The 16,876-nt window shown below is 49.6% G+C and overlaps 2 protein-coding genes across 2 annotated transcripts in view; one reads left to right on the top strand and one right to left on the bottom strand.

The window, feature by feature from the left end:
• The window catches only part of ATP5F1A (ATP synthase F1 subunit alpha), a 541,488-nt gene that overhangs the window by 152,463 nt on the left and 372,149 nt on the right, over window positions 1-16,876 (top strand). The gene's annotated exons all lie outside the window — the stretch shown is intronic.
• The window catches only part of ARK2C (arkadia (RNF111) C-terminal like ring finger ubiquitin ligase 2C), a 127,929-nt gene continuing 121,165 nt past the window's right edge, over window positions 10,113-16,876 (bottom strand). The window contains exon 8 of the mRNA XM_050767979.1: window positions 10,113-16,692. Within this exon, the coding sequence (XP_050623936.1) occupies window positions 16,575-16,692 (118 nt within the window). The 3' untranslated portion in view covers window positions 10,113-16,574. The remainder of the gene's footprint in view (window positions 16,693-16,876) is intronic.

Consider the following 16,876-nt stretch of genomic DNA (forward strand, 5'->3'; position numbering starts at 1 on the left):
ACTCTCTACCTCCTAGAGAACAACTTTTTTATCTCCCACTTCTGAGTGAGATCATGACCTGCTGCTCTGCTGCTGAAGGGCAGTGGCAGCAGTCCAGGGCAGGTGGCCCTCAGGCTCTGGGGAGCACACACTTCAGGTCCCTTTGTCCCCAGGGGAGACTCCTTGGCATGCTGCATCACCCATTCCCCAAGATATAGGATACTACGTGGGCTAGAGTGCTGGGGACCTGGTCACACTCCTGGGTCCAGCCATTGTTGCAATGCTGCAGCCCTCTGGGTAGATGTGGGGGTTGTGGGTGGGTATCCAGGGATGTGGAGATGCAGGGGTTGTTGGACTCCGGGGGCAGGATGTAGTCTGATGCTGGCTGGGTTCTTAAGATGGTGCTGTGCTGCAGCTGCTTTGGTCTCGGGGGTGTGTGGACCTGGTATGAACACGATCTCTGGAGCAATGCAGTTGCGTGGGCTCCAGGCAGTTCTTCATACTTGTCTCAGGGCCCATGAGGGCTGAAGCACTCTGCCATGATGAGGACTGCAGTGTAATGTGGACCACTGGGGATCTCTTGCTTACCTTTTCCCCTCCTGGCTCTGAGCCAATCCCAGCCCTCTCCTTCCATGCTTTAGAAGTTCCCTGTCACTTCCTTGTTGAATTCTAGTGTTCTCTCTTGGAAGCTCTATTTGATATGTGGTTATCTACTCGCTGTTTTGGTTGTTCTTGGTGGAGGGGGTGAGTTCTGGGCCCCTCTAGTCAGCCTTCTGGAAGCTCCTTCCCTATGCATCACATTCTTTGCATCTCAACTTAAGGCCTCCAATCACTCCAGGAAACATTTCCATTACCCCTCCCCCAAGACAAAACTAGAAGCCCACCCACATCTATGAGAGGTATGTTGGAATTGTGTGTCTCCTCATGTGTCTTCCTAACTGGATTGTGAGTCCTTAAGGAGAAAAGCTAGGTCTCACTCATCTCTGTAACCCCAGCACTTAGCACAAGGCCCAGGGCATAGTGTGGGTACTAAGTGCATGTGTGGTGAATGGATGGATAGATAGATGATTGGATGGGTAGATGGGTGGATGGGGGGATGGGTGGATAGATGGGTGTGTGGGTGGGTGGATGGATGGATGGGTGAAAGGGTAGATAGATGGGTGTGTGGATGAATGGATGAATGGATGGTTGGATGGGTGGATGGATGGATATATGAGTAGGTGGGTGGTTGGATGGGTGGATGGATAGATGGATGGGTGGATGGGTAGATAGATTGGTGAATGGGTGGGTGGATGGGTGGATGGATAGATGAATGGGTGGGTGGGTGGATGAATGGATGGATGAGTGGGTGGATGGGTGAAAGGGTAGATAGATGGGTGTGTGGATGAATGGATGAATGGATGGTTGGATGGGTGGATGGATGGATACATGGGTAGGTGGGTGGTTGGATGGGTGGATGGATAGATGGATGGGTGGATGGTTGGATGGGTGGATGGATGGGTGGGTGGATGGGTGGATGGATAGATGAAGGGGTGGGTGCGTGGATGGATAAATGGGTGGATGTGTAGATAGATGGGTGGGTGAGTGGATGGATGGATGGGTAAATGGGTGAATGGGTGGATGGATGAGTGAATGGGTGGCTGGGGGGCTGGCTGGCTTATTGGCTGACTGGTTGGCTGGATGCATGAATGGATAAATGGATAGATGGGTGAGAGGGTGGATGAATGAGTGGATGGGTGGATGGACAGATGGAGAGCTGGTGGGTGGATGGATGTGTGTAGGTAAATGAGTGTATTTCATGGCTTAGAAAAATTTCTATGATGAGACTCATCCCAGCTCAAGGACTTGAGGAAGCCCAACCTAATCATCTGTGATCAGGATACTCTTCTTGATCCCTCAACTATTGCCCAAGAGCCCCTTAGCCAGTCTGAATCATTTCTCCAAAGACCTATTGCCTAACCTTCTGGCAGCCCAGCTCTCCCTTTAATGGAATTCCCAAGTTTGGGAACTTCAGATTTCAAACCCTTCTTGGGGCATGCACATTGTGTATTAAGCGACAGTGGCCCTGGGCTCACCCCTGGGGTGGATAGACGAGAAGATTGTTCAGGGGATCCGTGGAACCCTTTGCCTCAGGGAGCTTCTATGTATTGTTGGGGCTGAGGAAGGACAACACCAGGAGTCCTGGTCCAGCCTAGAGCCATTCAGTAGAAGTTACCCCTGGTCATTCATTCACATGTCAGTGCTGGGGAAAAAGTGGCAAGCAAAAGAGATGAAAATCCTGGATTTCACAGAGCTTATATTCTAACTAGGGGAAACAGATGTAAGCAAACAAATAAAGTGTATGATATGTCATATGGAAACCCATAATGAAGGAAAATAAACTAGGGAAGAGAAACATGGGGGATATTTGCAACTTTAAATAGGGTGGTAAAAACTTGACATTGAATAAATAAATCCCTAATGCATATGAGATGATGCCATGTAGACATCTGAGAGGAAAGCACTCCAAGTAAATGGAACAGCAAAGATAAACCTGGAATGTTGTTGAAACTTCAGGGGGGCCACTGTAGCAGAAGCAGCATGAGGTCAAGCAAGCCAGTAGGAGATAAAGCCAGAGCAGTGATGAGTCCTATGGAACCTTGAAGGTACTTGAAGGTCTCTGGCATGTACTCTGAAAGAGATGGGTAGCTATTGGATGAGCAGAGAATAGCTATTGGATGAGCAGAGAATGACATCGTCTAACTTACATTTTAACTAGATCACTGCGGTTGCTGTATTGAGGATCGATTATAGGGTAGAAGCAGGAAATCTGCTGGAAGGCTACTGCGATAGCCCTAGCATGAGATGAGAGTGGTCTAGACCAGGTTGGTAGAAGTGAAAGTGCAGAGATCCTCTATATCCATAGAGGCAAAGCCTGTGATTGAGGGCTTTACTCAGGGACTTAGGCATCCGTGGATTTTGATATATGCAGGAGTACTGGAACTAATTCCCCAAGGATATGGAGGACTGACTGTAGTTCCCTGCATCCCTCTGTGCATCCCTGGACACTCCTGGAGTAAAGCCAAAGGCCAAGAACTGTGATTCAGAGACCTGGGGCCTAGGGGAGCCGCCTAGGGTAAGAGTTGAGTGTTCTGGAGTCTGGGTTCAAATCCCAGCCTCACTTCCTGGCAGTGTACTTTGGGCAAGTTATAGAACTACCCTCTGCCTCCCTTTCCCCTGAAAATTGGAGATGATCCCAATGTCATGGAATTATTATAAGGCTGAATGAGGCAGTTCACGTAACCAGCTTAACACAGTGTCTGGCACCCAGTAAGGGCTTAGGAAGTGTTAATGGTCATTATCAGTTTCAGCCCTACTACTTATTAGGTTTGTAACTCTAGTAACTAGATGCACTCTCATTATTTTTCTTGTTCTGTCCCACTATGACTCTAACAAAGACAAAAATCTGAAACCTGAGACTTTCTCCTCTCCAAGAGATCCTGCTGTCTTTTGGAACCAGCTCAGCACTCTAGACAGAGAGACTGCCAGGCTATTGCCAAGAAAACTTCAGCCTCAGAAACAAGCTGATGAAACAGGGCTGCCCCAGGTCTAGATAATAAAGGTAAACACTACTCCAGCATCCCCTGTTTCCTCTTCCCTGGTATTCCAGCCAGGGCCCTACTTCCCCTCCCCCCATACCTTAACCTTGTCTTTCCTGATGCCTCCAGCCCTCCCAAAGCTCTGGGCTTTTGACCGTGCAGCCTGCCCAAGGCAGAAGGCTCCCTAGGAGGCTCCCCAGTCCAGGGAGATGACTCTAGTAACTGGAGAGACTGAATTCATCCTTCTTCCTATCTCTTCTGGAAAAACCCTGTGTGTGTGCCTTAATGTTTCCAGCTCATCGTGCAAATACCCTTACTCACAACTGAGTATCTGCACTGAAAGCTCATCCTGGGCTGCTGGGTTTTGATCCAGCAGCTACCAGTATGAGGCTACCAGTATATGCGCAAGAGAGCTTGAGGGCACTCCTCCAGTTCTAGGTCATTCACAGGTGGGACTCTGCCCCCAGAGAGCTGAGTGCTTTGACGCCACTGCTCTGGCCTCCTGCGGAATTGCCCCACCCTCTGTCCCCAAAGCCATATGCCTAGTCCATGCCAAAGGGCACCAGGGAAAATGGCCTCACAGGCCTCTTAGGAGAGGCCAGTGCCTCCCACCCCCAGATGAAGACCCATACAGAGATGTCTTTATGGAAGTCCAGACACGTTTTCAACATCTGGGAAGCAAGTGTGGAGCAGGGTGCGTGCTGTGGCCTGAGACGCGGAGTGAGGACTTTCACGTCCACTGCCAGCTGTGCAGCCCCACACTGCCGTCTTCCCCTGAGCCTACTGTCCCCAGGCCCAGGGCCTCAGATCCAGTTCTCCAGAGAGTAAATGTCTCTGGAATATGGGGTATGGGAGTAGGTGAGTAGGTTCCTGGTTGAGGGTGGGAAAGGAATCCCAGTCTTTAACTGCTCCTTAAACTTTCAACCCATCTTCCTGTTTTCAGCTTCTTCATTGTCCTCCACCCTTTAGAGATTTCTGGCACTTCCAATTCTTAAGAAACTTCCTTCACCATGGCTTCTCAGCCGCAGGCTAAGAGGTGTCAGTTTTCTTCTCTCTGCTAATCGGTTTCATCTCATCCATCCTCTTTCATCTTGCAACACTTTGTTGACATCGCTCATCACCTAGGCCCAGTGGATTTAAGTGTTTCTGATTCTTTTGTGGTTCTTTAAGAGGAGCTTCCAGAACAAATGAGTTTAATCTCTGAATTTAAATGGAGCCATCTCCAGTTTTTAGTTCCTACGTCCTAGCTTTAGATAAATAAATAACTACAAATGTGTATATAAGGATACTTTATGTATTATCATAGCTACCTCAAACCCTTACAGCCACAGATTTGGAAACATGTACCTAAAAACACACGTCTGACACATCTTCCATTTTTAACAAAACAGTTGCTACTGGTGTATTCAAAGGAAATAGAATGTAATAATGAGTTTCAGGTAGCAGCGAGAAAGCAGAGACTACTCTTCACCCAACGGGAGCCTCCTGAAACCAGAGGCAGCCATGCTGTTTATGGAGATACAGGGGGAATAAAGAGGGTGGGATGAGGCCCCGCGCCAGTGCAGCCTTTCTGCGTTACAGGAGCAAGGACGGAGAACCAGAGAGGGCCTCTGACTCACTGAGGGTCACACGGGGCAAGGCCGGGCTTGTTCCTGGCTGTCTGATGGGGGCCCTCCACACCCTGGGTGCCCGGATGGGACCCCTCGGGAGCAGGCCTTGGGGCAGCAGTAGAGGAAGTGGGAGCAGGTGTGTGGTTGGGGAGAGGGAGAGGGAGGGGGCTGGGAGTCTTGCCAAATTCATCAGCCAGATCCCAGCTCCGTACTTTTATAGGATGAGATGGCTTCTTTGGGCTGGGCACTGATTTTCCCTAGGGGATGCTGGGGCCCTGGGCAAGCTCTGTTGCTTGATGCATTCCAGTCGGCCCTCTGCCTCCCAGGCCATGCTGAGACTGCAGGTGAAGGAGAGGGGAAACCCCCTTACAAGGGCCTGGGGAGAAGGGTCTGGAAAGGTGGCCTTCCTGCCGCATTCTCTCTCCTGATTGCTGTGCCCAGCCTGGCTACTGCCCTCATCCCTGCTGTCTACTGTGAGGAAGGAATGATGGGTGCCTATGAGAAGCCTCCAGGAGGGTGACTCCCTCCAAGTCTTACCCCATCCTACCCTGGCCTGAACTTTGCTTTCTTTTTCTTTTTCTTTTTCTTTTTTTTTTTTTTCGGGACAGAGTCTTGCTCTGTCGCCCAGGCTAGAGTGCAGTGATCTTGGCTCACTGCAACCTCTGCCACCCAGGTTCAAGCGATTCTCCTGCCTCACCCTCCCGAGTAGCTGGGATTATAGAAACGTGCCACCACGCCCAGCTAATTTTTGTATTTTTAGTAGAGACGGGGTTTCAGCATCTTGACCAGGCTGGTCTTGAACTCCTGACCTCATGATCCACCCGTTTCGGCCTCCCGAAGTGCTGGGATTACAGGCATGAGCCACCGCGCCCAGCCTTTTTTTTTTCTTTTTTTGAGGCAAGGTCTCCTCTGCCGCCCAGGTTGGAGTGCGGTGGCACCATCATAGCTCACTGCAACCTTGAACTCCTGGGTTCGAGCAGTCCTCCTGCCTCAGCCTCCCAAGTAGCTAGGACTACAGGTGTACACCACTATGACCGGCTGATTTTTTAAAAAAAAATAAGTAGAGTCAGGGGTCTCACTGTGTTGCCCAGGCTAGTCTCAAGCTCCTAGCCTCAAGTGTTCTTCCAGCAGCCTCTCAAAGTCCTGGGGTCACAGGCATGAGTGCTGAGATTACACTACACCTGGACAGGTTTTGCGTTTCAATAAGTCTTCATACTCGTGGCAGGGCAGAAAGCAGGGCCAGGACTGAGGTGAGGCAAGCAAAGGCCCAGGGTGCAAAACGTAAGAAGGCACCCAACCTCAAGCTCATGCAAGTGCAGGGCTGGCACCTGAGAGTGAACTCCTCCTGTCCTGGCCCCAGCAGAAAGCTCTTCTTCTACCTATAGCTGCCCCAGAACTCTGTATCCCAACAGTCCTAATCCTGAGGCTGAGACCAGGCAGCCAGCATGGTGAGTGTGTACAGCTCCTTTTCTGGAAAAGGGCCTCCCTCAACCTCTCACCCCAATACCTCTTCTGCTAACATCCTGTGGTCCAGGATAGACAGTTTGTGCTGAAATGCCACCTCTCTCTGGCCAAGCCCCTCATTAGGGCTCAGGGTGAAGAAAACAAAGGAAGGGGAGGGTTCCGTCCCCCCAGCACCTCCTTTTCTTTTCCTGCAGTCCTTGCAAGAGCAGCTCATTCCCTCCCCACACCCCCTTGGGTATTGATGGCTCACATGGCTCGAAAGTTCTTCCTTATAAGGATGGCTTTGTGAGTGACAAGGTTTTATATCAGCTCCTTCTTTCCTCCCCTGATTCAGACACAGTCTGTATTAAAGAATGTTTGGAGAGAACAGTAATTATATTGCTTTGGAGTAACTGCTAACAAAGTATTTCCAGATAAAAATCCCTCAGGGTCTACTTTAAAGAAGAGATAAGACTTATTTGCAATTAGCACAAGCTATTTACATACAAACTGTTGCACCGAAGTCTAAAAAACACTCTCGCTTTTAAGTAGGTTAAACAAAAGCCTTCTAATGTTGTTTTCTTGGTTCTTTGGCTAAACAATCCTTTACATCCAAAATTTTGGTACAAGCAAACTCAGCTCAGTCCAGGTACATCCTTTCTGGATATTGATTTGTGGAGTACAAATGGATGAGTTTGGACAGGGCTATGGGTGCCCTACTTCCTGAGGACCCTTGGTGTGTCCATCCTGAACAGGCACTCCCATTACTCCCAGCCCCTTTTCAGAGCCTGGCACCAGGGATCAACCACCCACAGACATCCCCAAATGCCCTGAGCAAGGTTAAGATAAGGGAGTTTCAGGGAACAGATAGGGCCATCTCAGCCTTGGACAAAGGGAGTAAATAGAGTCTCTAAGAAAGGAGGTTTTGGACAGAAGGGCCTGGAGAGAAAAGTACACTTTAGTCCTAAATTTAGAAGGTAGAAGAGGTAGTTTTGGTAGGGGCACCTGAATGGTGTTGCGGGGGAGGTTGCTTATGAACAGGAGGGAAGATGGGTCTGTACTTCTAGCCTAGTGGCCTCAATGTGCCTTTTCTTCTAGAGTTTCCAACTGAATGCAGAAAAAAATTGTTTTATCAGTGATTTGAGAAGTCTTGGTGCTGAGACCTCAGCCACTAGCCCCCTGCTGGACAGGGACTGCTGGTGGTTGACCATGGCAGGAAGTGGCCAGAGGAGAATGGTAGATATTGATAAGGTCTGGGAAACCATCTAGGAATAGGAGAGGGAGGAGAGCCAAGAGGATCAAAGAGAAAGCCAACAGAAGGCAGGGTTTAAAACAAATAATATTGTCATCATCTTAATAGCTAATATTAATATAATGCTCACTATATTTGAGACACATGTTAAGTGCTTCACATATTATGCTCATCAAATTCTCATAAAAGCCTATGCGGCAGATACCATTATTATCCCCATTTTATAGATGAAGGAGCCAAAGCACAGAGAGTTTAAGTAACTTGCCCAAAGTCACACAGCAAGCAGCTAGCGCAGGAAGCTCAAGAGTAGGCTCTTCATCAGACGATATGTTCAACGGAAGCTCCATATTTAAAACAGACCAAAGAGTAGCTGCTCTGACTGGTTGCGGGACCAGGGTGGAAATCCCAGGCCACTCAGTGGTGGTTAAGTGTGGGTAGAGACATGTTATTTGCCAGGTTGAAGACTGCTGAATAGGGCATGTAACTGAGGGCCAAAGGGAGTGAGGACAGGACAATGCCTGCAAGAGAAGGATCTTGTTTCCCACTTCCCAGAAGTGGGAGGAGCTTCCCATGGCCTGCAGAGCACTGGGGAGGAGAGAGAGGAAGGAGCCAGGTGTGAGGTTGCAGGTGATGGTGAGGATTGGGGGAGCTGTAGGGAGAAAAGTACTGGCTGGGAGGCACCCGAGAGCGTCTGGGAGTGAGATGAAGACAGATTTCACTCTTCCTTAACCTGAGGGGTCATTATGGTGACAGGAAGTCACAGGGCACATACGTGGATGTTTTCTGAGAACCTCTTTCTCCTGGGTGCTGCAATGGGAAAGGGGCGGGGACAGATTCTATGAAGACTGAATAAATTTTCATGTGTTGAATGGACACAAAATCCAAGGAAAGAGAACTGCTCTTCTCGAATCCCTCTCCCTTCACCCCAAAAGCAGCCCAGACCTTTCCTCCCAGGATCACCTCCATCGTAAATGTTAACAGATTAAACAGACAAACGGATAATAGAGAGAGGTAGGAACTTGAAATAGAGGCTTGTGGCATTTTAGAGCTGAAAGGAGCTTAGGCTACCATCCACACCAGCAGAGCCAGAGAAGAGCAATGTCATGCCACATTCACAGGACTGGCCGGGGTGAGGACATGGATCAAAAGAGATATAGAGAGAAAGGTATGGAAAACTACAGACTTAGGTTCATCTCACTTGAACAAAAACTAAGAATCTAAACATTCATTAACCTTATGTAAACTATGGCCTTTACTTAATGCATCAATATTGGCCCATCAATTGTAACAAATGCTCCACATCAATGCAAGATGTTAATAATGGGACAAACTGGTGTGGAGATGACAGGGTAGATGGAAATCTTTGTATTTTATGCTCATTTTCTGTAAACGTAAAACTGCCCTACAAAATAAAATATATTACTTTTTTTCCAAAGTTCATTAATGTGGGTTCTGTTTGCAGTTTTTCATTCACTGACCCCACACTTTTTGGAGGGCAGATTCTAGACAATGCAAAGAGCATGTGAGCATGGGCTCTTATAAGGGAATAGAAAACCAACCACCCGTTGAAAATCAAGTTCCTTCTCTTTTACAGAGAATCGAAGTAGCCCTCCAGTTCAAACACTCATCTGAAGATTGATCAAAAATGGGAACTGTTGACCAGGCATAGTGGCTCACATCTGTAATCCCAGCACTTTGGGATTAAACTGGGAGGATAACTTGAGCTCAGGAGATCGAGACCAGCCTGGGCAATATAACAAAACCCTGTTGCTACAAAAAATAAAAAAATAAAAAAATTAGCCAGGCATCATGGCACACACACCTGTGGTCCCAGCTACTTGGAAGGCTGACGTGAAAGGATGGCTTGGGTCCAGGAGGTTGAGGCTGCAGTGAACCGTGATTGTGCCACTACACTCAAGAAAAAAAAAATCCCCTTTACAATTCATACCTAAAGGAAATACGTCAATTAGATGGTTGGTCCACAGTCAGAGAACAGATTCTTTAAGAGACAAAGAGGTAAAAGAAATAGATAAGAGAAAAGAAGGCGTGGGAGGGGGGAAGAAAAGGGTGAAAGAAGGGTAGAAAGGGAAGAGGAAAATAAGAGAAAAAGGAGAGAGAACGAGGCAAGTTGGTGAGAGCTAGATAGATAACTGATAGTGTCTCCTATCTTGTACAAAGACAGAGGCCTGGAGAGGCTTCCTCTGATATGCCCTGGGTATGCACCAAAATAAACACCCAGCACGAGTAAGGTGTAGTTAGCAATGCAGTTCATTTTTATTAGTTATAAATAAAGTACAAAAAATCCACCAAAAGTGAATCTAAGCATTTACACAATTCCTAATGTCTCCGCCTTTTCATTGATGCACTATTGCTTTAATATTCATAATAAATATTCTTCTAGCTTTCTGCTATAAAATAGTCTATGTAGCAAAATGTTGCACAGCACAACAGAACAGAACAGCAGGAGGATTACAAAAAAGGACAATCAACACTGAGGATAATCCTTTCACTTACCAGTGGCAACCAAATTACCCCCTCAAGGGCTGGTGCGGCTGGCTCCATGGCTGAGAAATGAGCCGCATCCGAGGCCAGGGGTGGAGTGGGAGCAGAGGCTCAAAGGTGAGGGCACAGGCCAGCCAGGGCAAAGGGCCCCTTTCCTCTCTGACCCTGCAGAGCAGCATAAGGCATGCCCGTCCAGGAGCCCTGCCAAGGACGTGGTGTCTGCCAGGCCCAGCAGTGTGGTGGTCATGCTCCCTCCAGTGTGGTGGGGGACTCCATGGGCTGTCTCCAGGGAAAGCAAGGCTCCAGGCTGGAGGCAAAAGGGGAAGCTAGGCAGGAAGCCCAGAGGGGCATCCATCGCTCAGCTAGGGCAGAGTTGAGGCTTTGGGGACCATACACAGCCCGGTGCTCACACAGCCTCGCTGGGCAGTATGGCAAATCTCGGTCTCCACTTCCTCCCTCCACATCAGCACCTTCCCCATGGGGCCTCATCCCCACCAGGTAAAGGCAATGATGTAAAGAGGCAAGAAGGAGGATAAGCTGGGAAGGAGGGGAGGGAGAAGCAGCAGCAGAAAAGCAGACAGGCCAGGTCCCAGCTGACTCAGGGGGCTACTCTCAGTGGCGTGAACTCCCTCTCTCCTTTTGGCTCAGAGGTATCAGGCTCACAGCTGTGCCAGCCTTTGACGGTGGCTTCTCCACGTCCTCCCCCATTATTCCTCTACAGGGGCAGGGGGACTGGAGGCCCACTCCCAGTCCTCCATAGAAGCTCCTCCTGCCCACAGCCCCCAGGGAGCAAAGACAGAGGGAGACGGACAGAGGAAATGCTGGGAGCAGAGACCTTGATTCCAAAATCTATGTCCCAATCTGTTTTCCATGGGAAGTATCTCAACAATGAAGGCTCTGGGAGATGACAGGATGGGGGTGCCAGTCCCAAACCCATAGATTGGGGCTCCTTTCTGCCTACCCCATCCCTGTGTCTAAAAAGACATGGATTTCAGCTCACTCTCCAAATGACTGCCCAAGCCTTGTGAAAGGGCATGTCCCATGCATGTTCACCTAACTCACCTCCCTGTCACCCACAGGATACCACATATAACAGGACAGAAACCCTCCCAGAAATCAACTCTGAGCAAGCTCAGATAAATTCTCAGCTCACTCTCTCTATTCTTCTCTTCCTTCTTCTCCTTTTCTCCTCCCAATCCTTTCTCCCTCTTTTTTTTTTTTTTTTTTGAGACTGAGTTTCACTCTTGTCACCTGGGCTGGAGTGTCCCGCCTTAGCCTCCCGAGTAGCTGGGATTACAGGCACCCACCACCACACCCAGCTAATTTTTGCCTTTTTAGTAGAGACAGGGTTTCACCATGTTGGCCAGGCTGGTCTCAATCTCCTGACCTCAAGTGATCTGCCCACCTCAGCCTCACAAATTGCTGGGATTACAGGTGTGAGCCACCGCGCCCAGCCTTTTCTCCCTCTTTCTTCTCTCCTGAGAAGGTGAGACAGCACAGCACAGTGGTTTCCCACGGGATCTCTGTCATATTCTACTTGAATCCAAGGGACCCTAAAGATCTCCCAGTTCTCCTCACTCACCCCACCCAGAAAACTGAGACTCAGGGGCCAAGGGACTTGCTCAGGGTCACTGGGATGTCTATCATGGAGCAGATCTGAAAACCTGAGCCTCTCAGCTCCCCAGTCCAGGGCTCGTTCTAAGAAACCAGGCTTTTTGGCTCTCTGATATTCCTCTTGTAAGGTCTGGAGGACTCCAATTCTGGAGTTGGAGGCCAGGTGGAGAGAGTGACCCCTATGCCCCAAGACTTTCCTCAGAGGATAGCGGCTGGGTGGGCTGAGGTTGTGGGAGGAGCGAGGGAGTAGGAAAGGCAGGTTCATGCTGGAGAGGTGGGGTTGTGGGGAGAGGGGGGTGCCAAGGATAGCAAGTGAAAGGATTACCCCAGTCTGCTGACAAGTGCAAATTATATTTATATATGTGCTAAATACAGTCACTATATTGGAGTTTTTCACTAGATCACAGCATACAGAATCAAAGGTTTGCATTTCGTATGGAATGTATCCAAAGAGGCCAGCACCACGGTAGGACAGCTTGCAATCACACACCCTGATAGTTTGGACGAAATAAAGTTTGCAGAATTTTATTTAAATTTTTTTTTGTATTCGTAGTTGTTTGTCATCGTACCAATGCATGCAAAGCATTCCACTCCCAGAAACAACGCCAAAATGAGGTAATAGGAGTAATAAAAAAAATTAGTATCCTTTCTAAATAAATAAATTATAATTAAAAATGCAAAACAACTATAAAAATAATTAAATAAGAACCCACGATATCTACAAGTTAGTCATAAATTATGATTGTTAAATATAAGGCATTTAAACTCACAAAACCCTGTAAACTAGCAACGTGCCATGTTTTTTGTTTTTTGTATTTTTTTTTCATTTTTGTTTTTCTATCAGCTGAAATCGCTCTAGCATTTGCTCTACGCGCGCAGGAGATGAAACACAAGGGGGCCTGACAGACGTTGCTACAGCCCCACGCAGGGAGTGTTCGTCCCGCCGGCAGGCGGGGGGCTTAGGGGATTTCTTTAGGAAAAAAAGAAAAAAAGTCTGGTGCTTTTTTCTTCACCATTGAAAAAACTGTGCTTGTTCATTAGGCGTAAAGAGTTAAGAATACTTGCACGGAGGCTGGGAACATTTGCAGAAGAGGAGCTTGAGTCCTGCCACAGGTGGTGGCCAAGGGCGACAGGGGGCCGAAGGGGGTCCTGGCCAGGTGGAGGGGCAGCCCCTGCTCACCCTCTGCTTGCACCCAGCCAGGCTTGTGGTGTTGGGTTGATTGATTGGCATCCTCGGTGGACCCGCGGCGGCACAGCTGCGGCAGCGGCTAGGACGCCCAACTTAAACCCTGGGGCTGCTCTCACCCCAGAAGGCACTCATGCGTCTCAGTCAAGAAAGGGTCTGAGTCCCTTGAGTTGAGCAGGAGGAGGACTTACCAGTGGTCTCCCCTCCTGGAGGTGGTGGATGTGAGATGCTGAGGCCTGACCCTGCCTCATCTCCACTCTTCCCAGACTCCCTGACCAGTGCCAGGAGCAGAAGCACAGACCCCGGCCCTCTCTTCTCCCCCAAACAGCTGCCAGGCTAAAGAAGTGGGAGCTGCAGGGTTCTGAGTGCCCCATCACCTCCTGTCCCCACCTGCAGTGGACAAGGTCCCCAGAGATGGGAAGAAGCGGGGGCTTCAGGGTCTAACCCCAAAGTAAGCAGCTTCCCTCTTACTTCTGGTGGTCCCCTCCCCAGTCCCTAATATTAGCCTGGGGCAGAGAATTGGGAGGGGGAGGGGACCAGGGCCCACTGTCTCACTCAGTATGTGTGCCCCCAGCCCAGTCTGAAACAGACAGTGTGCCCACAGAAAGTCCTTTTCAACAGTTGGGTGGGCACACAGCTCTGCCACCTTGAAGAAGATGCGTTGATGTTAGGGAGGATCACAAAGTGTGAGTGTCAGAAGAAAATTAGCAAGCATCCAATCCAACCTCCTTAGGTTGTAACTGAGGAAACTGAGGCCCAGAGAGACAAAGGGAAGTTTCTAGTGTTGCCCACTTTGTCAGTGAAGAGCCTAGACTGGAACCTGGGACACCAGCTCTAGTTCTATCCTGGCCTCTCCATTGACTCCCTCCCACTTGCCAGCCTTTCAGGCCAGTCTCAGCAGAAAGAATGAAATACTGAGATTAAGAGGGGAATGACCTTCCTAGACCACCCTAGCTACCTCCAGGCCAAAGCCATCTTCCGATGAATTCTTGGTTTTCACCCAGCCATTGGAGAGGATGGGGCAGAATTCTCAACTTCCTGTGGCTATCAGTAACTAGCTTTCCCCCAAAATCCTGACTCAGATGTACTTTCCCCACTGGTGGGATCTCCAGCCTTCAGCTCTGGAGACATTTTCATGCACTGGAGCTACTGAGTTGGACACTGTGATGCTCATTGCTGCTAACACTGAATCAGGTTATTCACCATTTTGGCAGCATTGGATGTGTCTCATCTCCTCAGCTAGATTGCGAGCTCCTCAAAGCTACTGTCTCTCCCAGCGCCTGCACCGGTAGGCACTCAATAAAGATTTTATAGAACACCAAGATATTAGTGCTGGGAGAAACCTCCTACCAGGAGCCACTTCCCCAACTCTCTGCCTGCAGGTGGCCAGAGCAGCCATTCCCGCATGAACCTATCGTGCTAGAAGCTCTTCCTCAAGCTAAGATCTGCCCGCCTGTTACTTTTACCCATTGGTACTGGTTTTACCCTTGTAGCAGCAATACAGACTCAAATTTCCTTCACTGTATGGAATTTCTTCAAATACGTGACAAGTATCCTGTCCCCCTCACCCGGGTCTTACTGATATGAGGGCATTGAGACTGGGTTAGGGATGGAGGTGAGGGGGAGACTTAGAGAGCAGTGCAAATGGGGGAATGGTGCGGGGTGGGGCACAAAGGAAGGTGGCAGAATTCCAGCTAATCTGGTGTCTTCCACATAGGGAGAAAGAAAGTTGGGTTTGGATTGGAATTTGGTGGATTTTCCCATCTCCATTCTTCTGTCCTCTTATCTCTCTGCTCCCTTTGGGGTTCAGGAAAATTGTGAGGTGGTGCAGAAAGACACACTGTATCAGGTCTGTGTCTCCCAGTACCCCCCTCCCGACACCCCACGAGCTTCTCAGAAGAGAGCATAGAACACACTGAACAGAGAATACGAATCCTCACAACATCTAGGTGAGGTAGCAGGACCAGAAATGGGTTTGCACTGTTATCTCTCCCCACTCAAAGGAGAAGGAAACTGAGGCACAGAGAAAGAAAGGGACTTGCCCAAGATTATCAAAGAGTCAGAGAAGGAGCCAGAGACCAGGGACACGGGGCCTCCCAAACCAAGTTGAGGGGCCTCCCAAACCCAGCTGATGTGGCCTCAGAGTCAGGGCCATCTCTGAGGGACTGTATCAGAACTGGAGACATCCCAGGGGATGCTCAGCTTCCTCCCCAAGGTCCGCGGTATTGACCTCAGCCCTGAGTGCTGTCTGAGAGCACTGTGGCCAAGACAAAGCGGCCATCACCTATGCTGTCTTATCTGCATCATCTGGTTAATTTTTTGCATAGGGAGGCAGTGGCTATGTTGCCTCTTTGTGACAGGCAAGAGCACAACCTAAAGGAAGGAGTTGGAGTGAGCATGGGCCTCTCCACTCCCAGTAACACAGCGAGAAGCTGTAGCTGAGGGCTGAGCCCTCCCTGGTTTAGTGTGGAACTGGGTGGGGGTTATAACTGGGGTCATGCAGTTGAGCCCTGGGCCTGGGGAGCCCCGCCTAGCTGAACTCTCCCTTCACCTACTGGAGCTCTGCTGCCTTCCCTCACCTCGGCTGAACCCTCAGAGGCTGGAATAAGACCCCATCAGCTCCTTTTCCAGCTCTCCCTCTCCCAGACTCCCTTCCACACTCCGTGCACTGTAAACATGAGAAAAACAAAAGCCAAGGTAAAAACAAAAACAAAAACGAAACGAGAACCCCCCTCCCGCCTCCCAAATTGGGTGAAAAACAAAATCCTTTTTCACCCTAAACAGAATTTGGCTTTTTTTTCTTCTACCTTTGATTCCTTTTTCCTTTTCTCTCATAAAGACGGGAAGATTGGGGCTGTCGTTGGTTCGGTCAGGCACCAAAACAAGAAACTCAATGAGAAATATTTGGTGCGAATTCGGTAATAGCGACATGTCCACCACAAGATGACTAGAGCACCACACACAACATTTTTCTTAAGCTAACATGCTCTGGCTGCCATCCACAGAAATAGCTAGAGACCCCTACATGGTTCCTACATGGTCGAGAGGTATATATACAATCCTTCAGAGGACAGGATTGAGGGGCCCGTCTGTCAGCTAGTGCCTTCAGGATCCCACCTGGGTTCTCCGCAGCCTGGGCCCCTCCTTCCCGCCCTTGCGCTGGGCACGGCCAGCTCCCTCTCTCCTGCTCAGCTGGGCGGATGGGGACAGTCACCATTCTGGAGAGGTGGGTCCTCCCCCACCCCCTCCTCTCCCTCGACACCGATACCACCAACTCCTCTTTCCACAAAATGTGCTTGCAGGCTTTTCCTCTACGTCAAATGGCTCAGAAGGCAAAGTTTGGCTGCAAGGGCTATGGCCGTGGGGGGACCTGGTGAAGGAAATGGGGTGTCCACTGGCTAATTCCTCCCTCAGCTGTCGGCTCCCAGTTGTGTCTCAATGTCCACTCGGCAGATGGGGCATTTCTTGCTCATGGCGAGCCACTGGTCCACGCACAGTTGGTGAAAGAGATGCATACAGGGTAGGCGTCTGGAAGAGAGGAGGGAGAGTCAGGGGCCCTGCAGGAGCTGAGGGACACTGGGCAGACCAGGAGACACACACCTAGGACCCCTGGGAACTGCCCGGCTATGGAGGGAGGCTATGGCTGAGATGGGAAACCATGAAGCCTCCGCCAGAAAGCGCTTTCAGATGAGCCTGAAACAAAGCCACAATT

The sequence above is a fragment of the Macaca thibetana genome, chromosome 18 (assembly GCF_024542745.1).
Source record: "Macaca thibetana thibetana isolate TM-01 chromosome 18, ASM2454274v1, whole genome shotgun sequence".
Lineage (NCBI taxonomy): Eukaryota > Metazoa > Chordata > Mammalia > Primates > Cercopithecidae > Macaca > Macaca thibetana.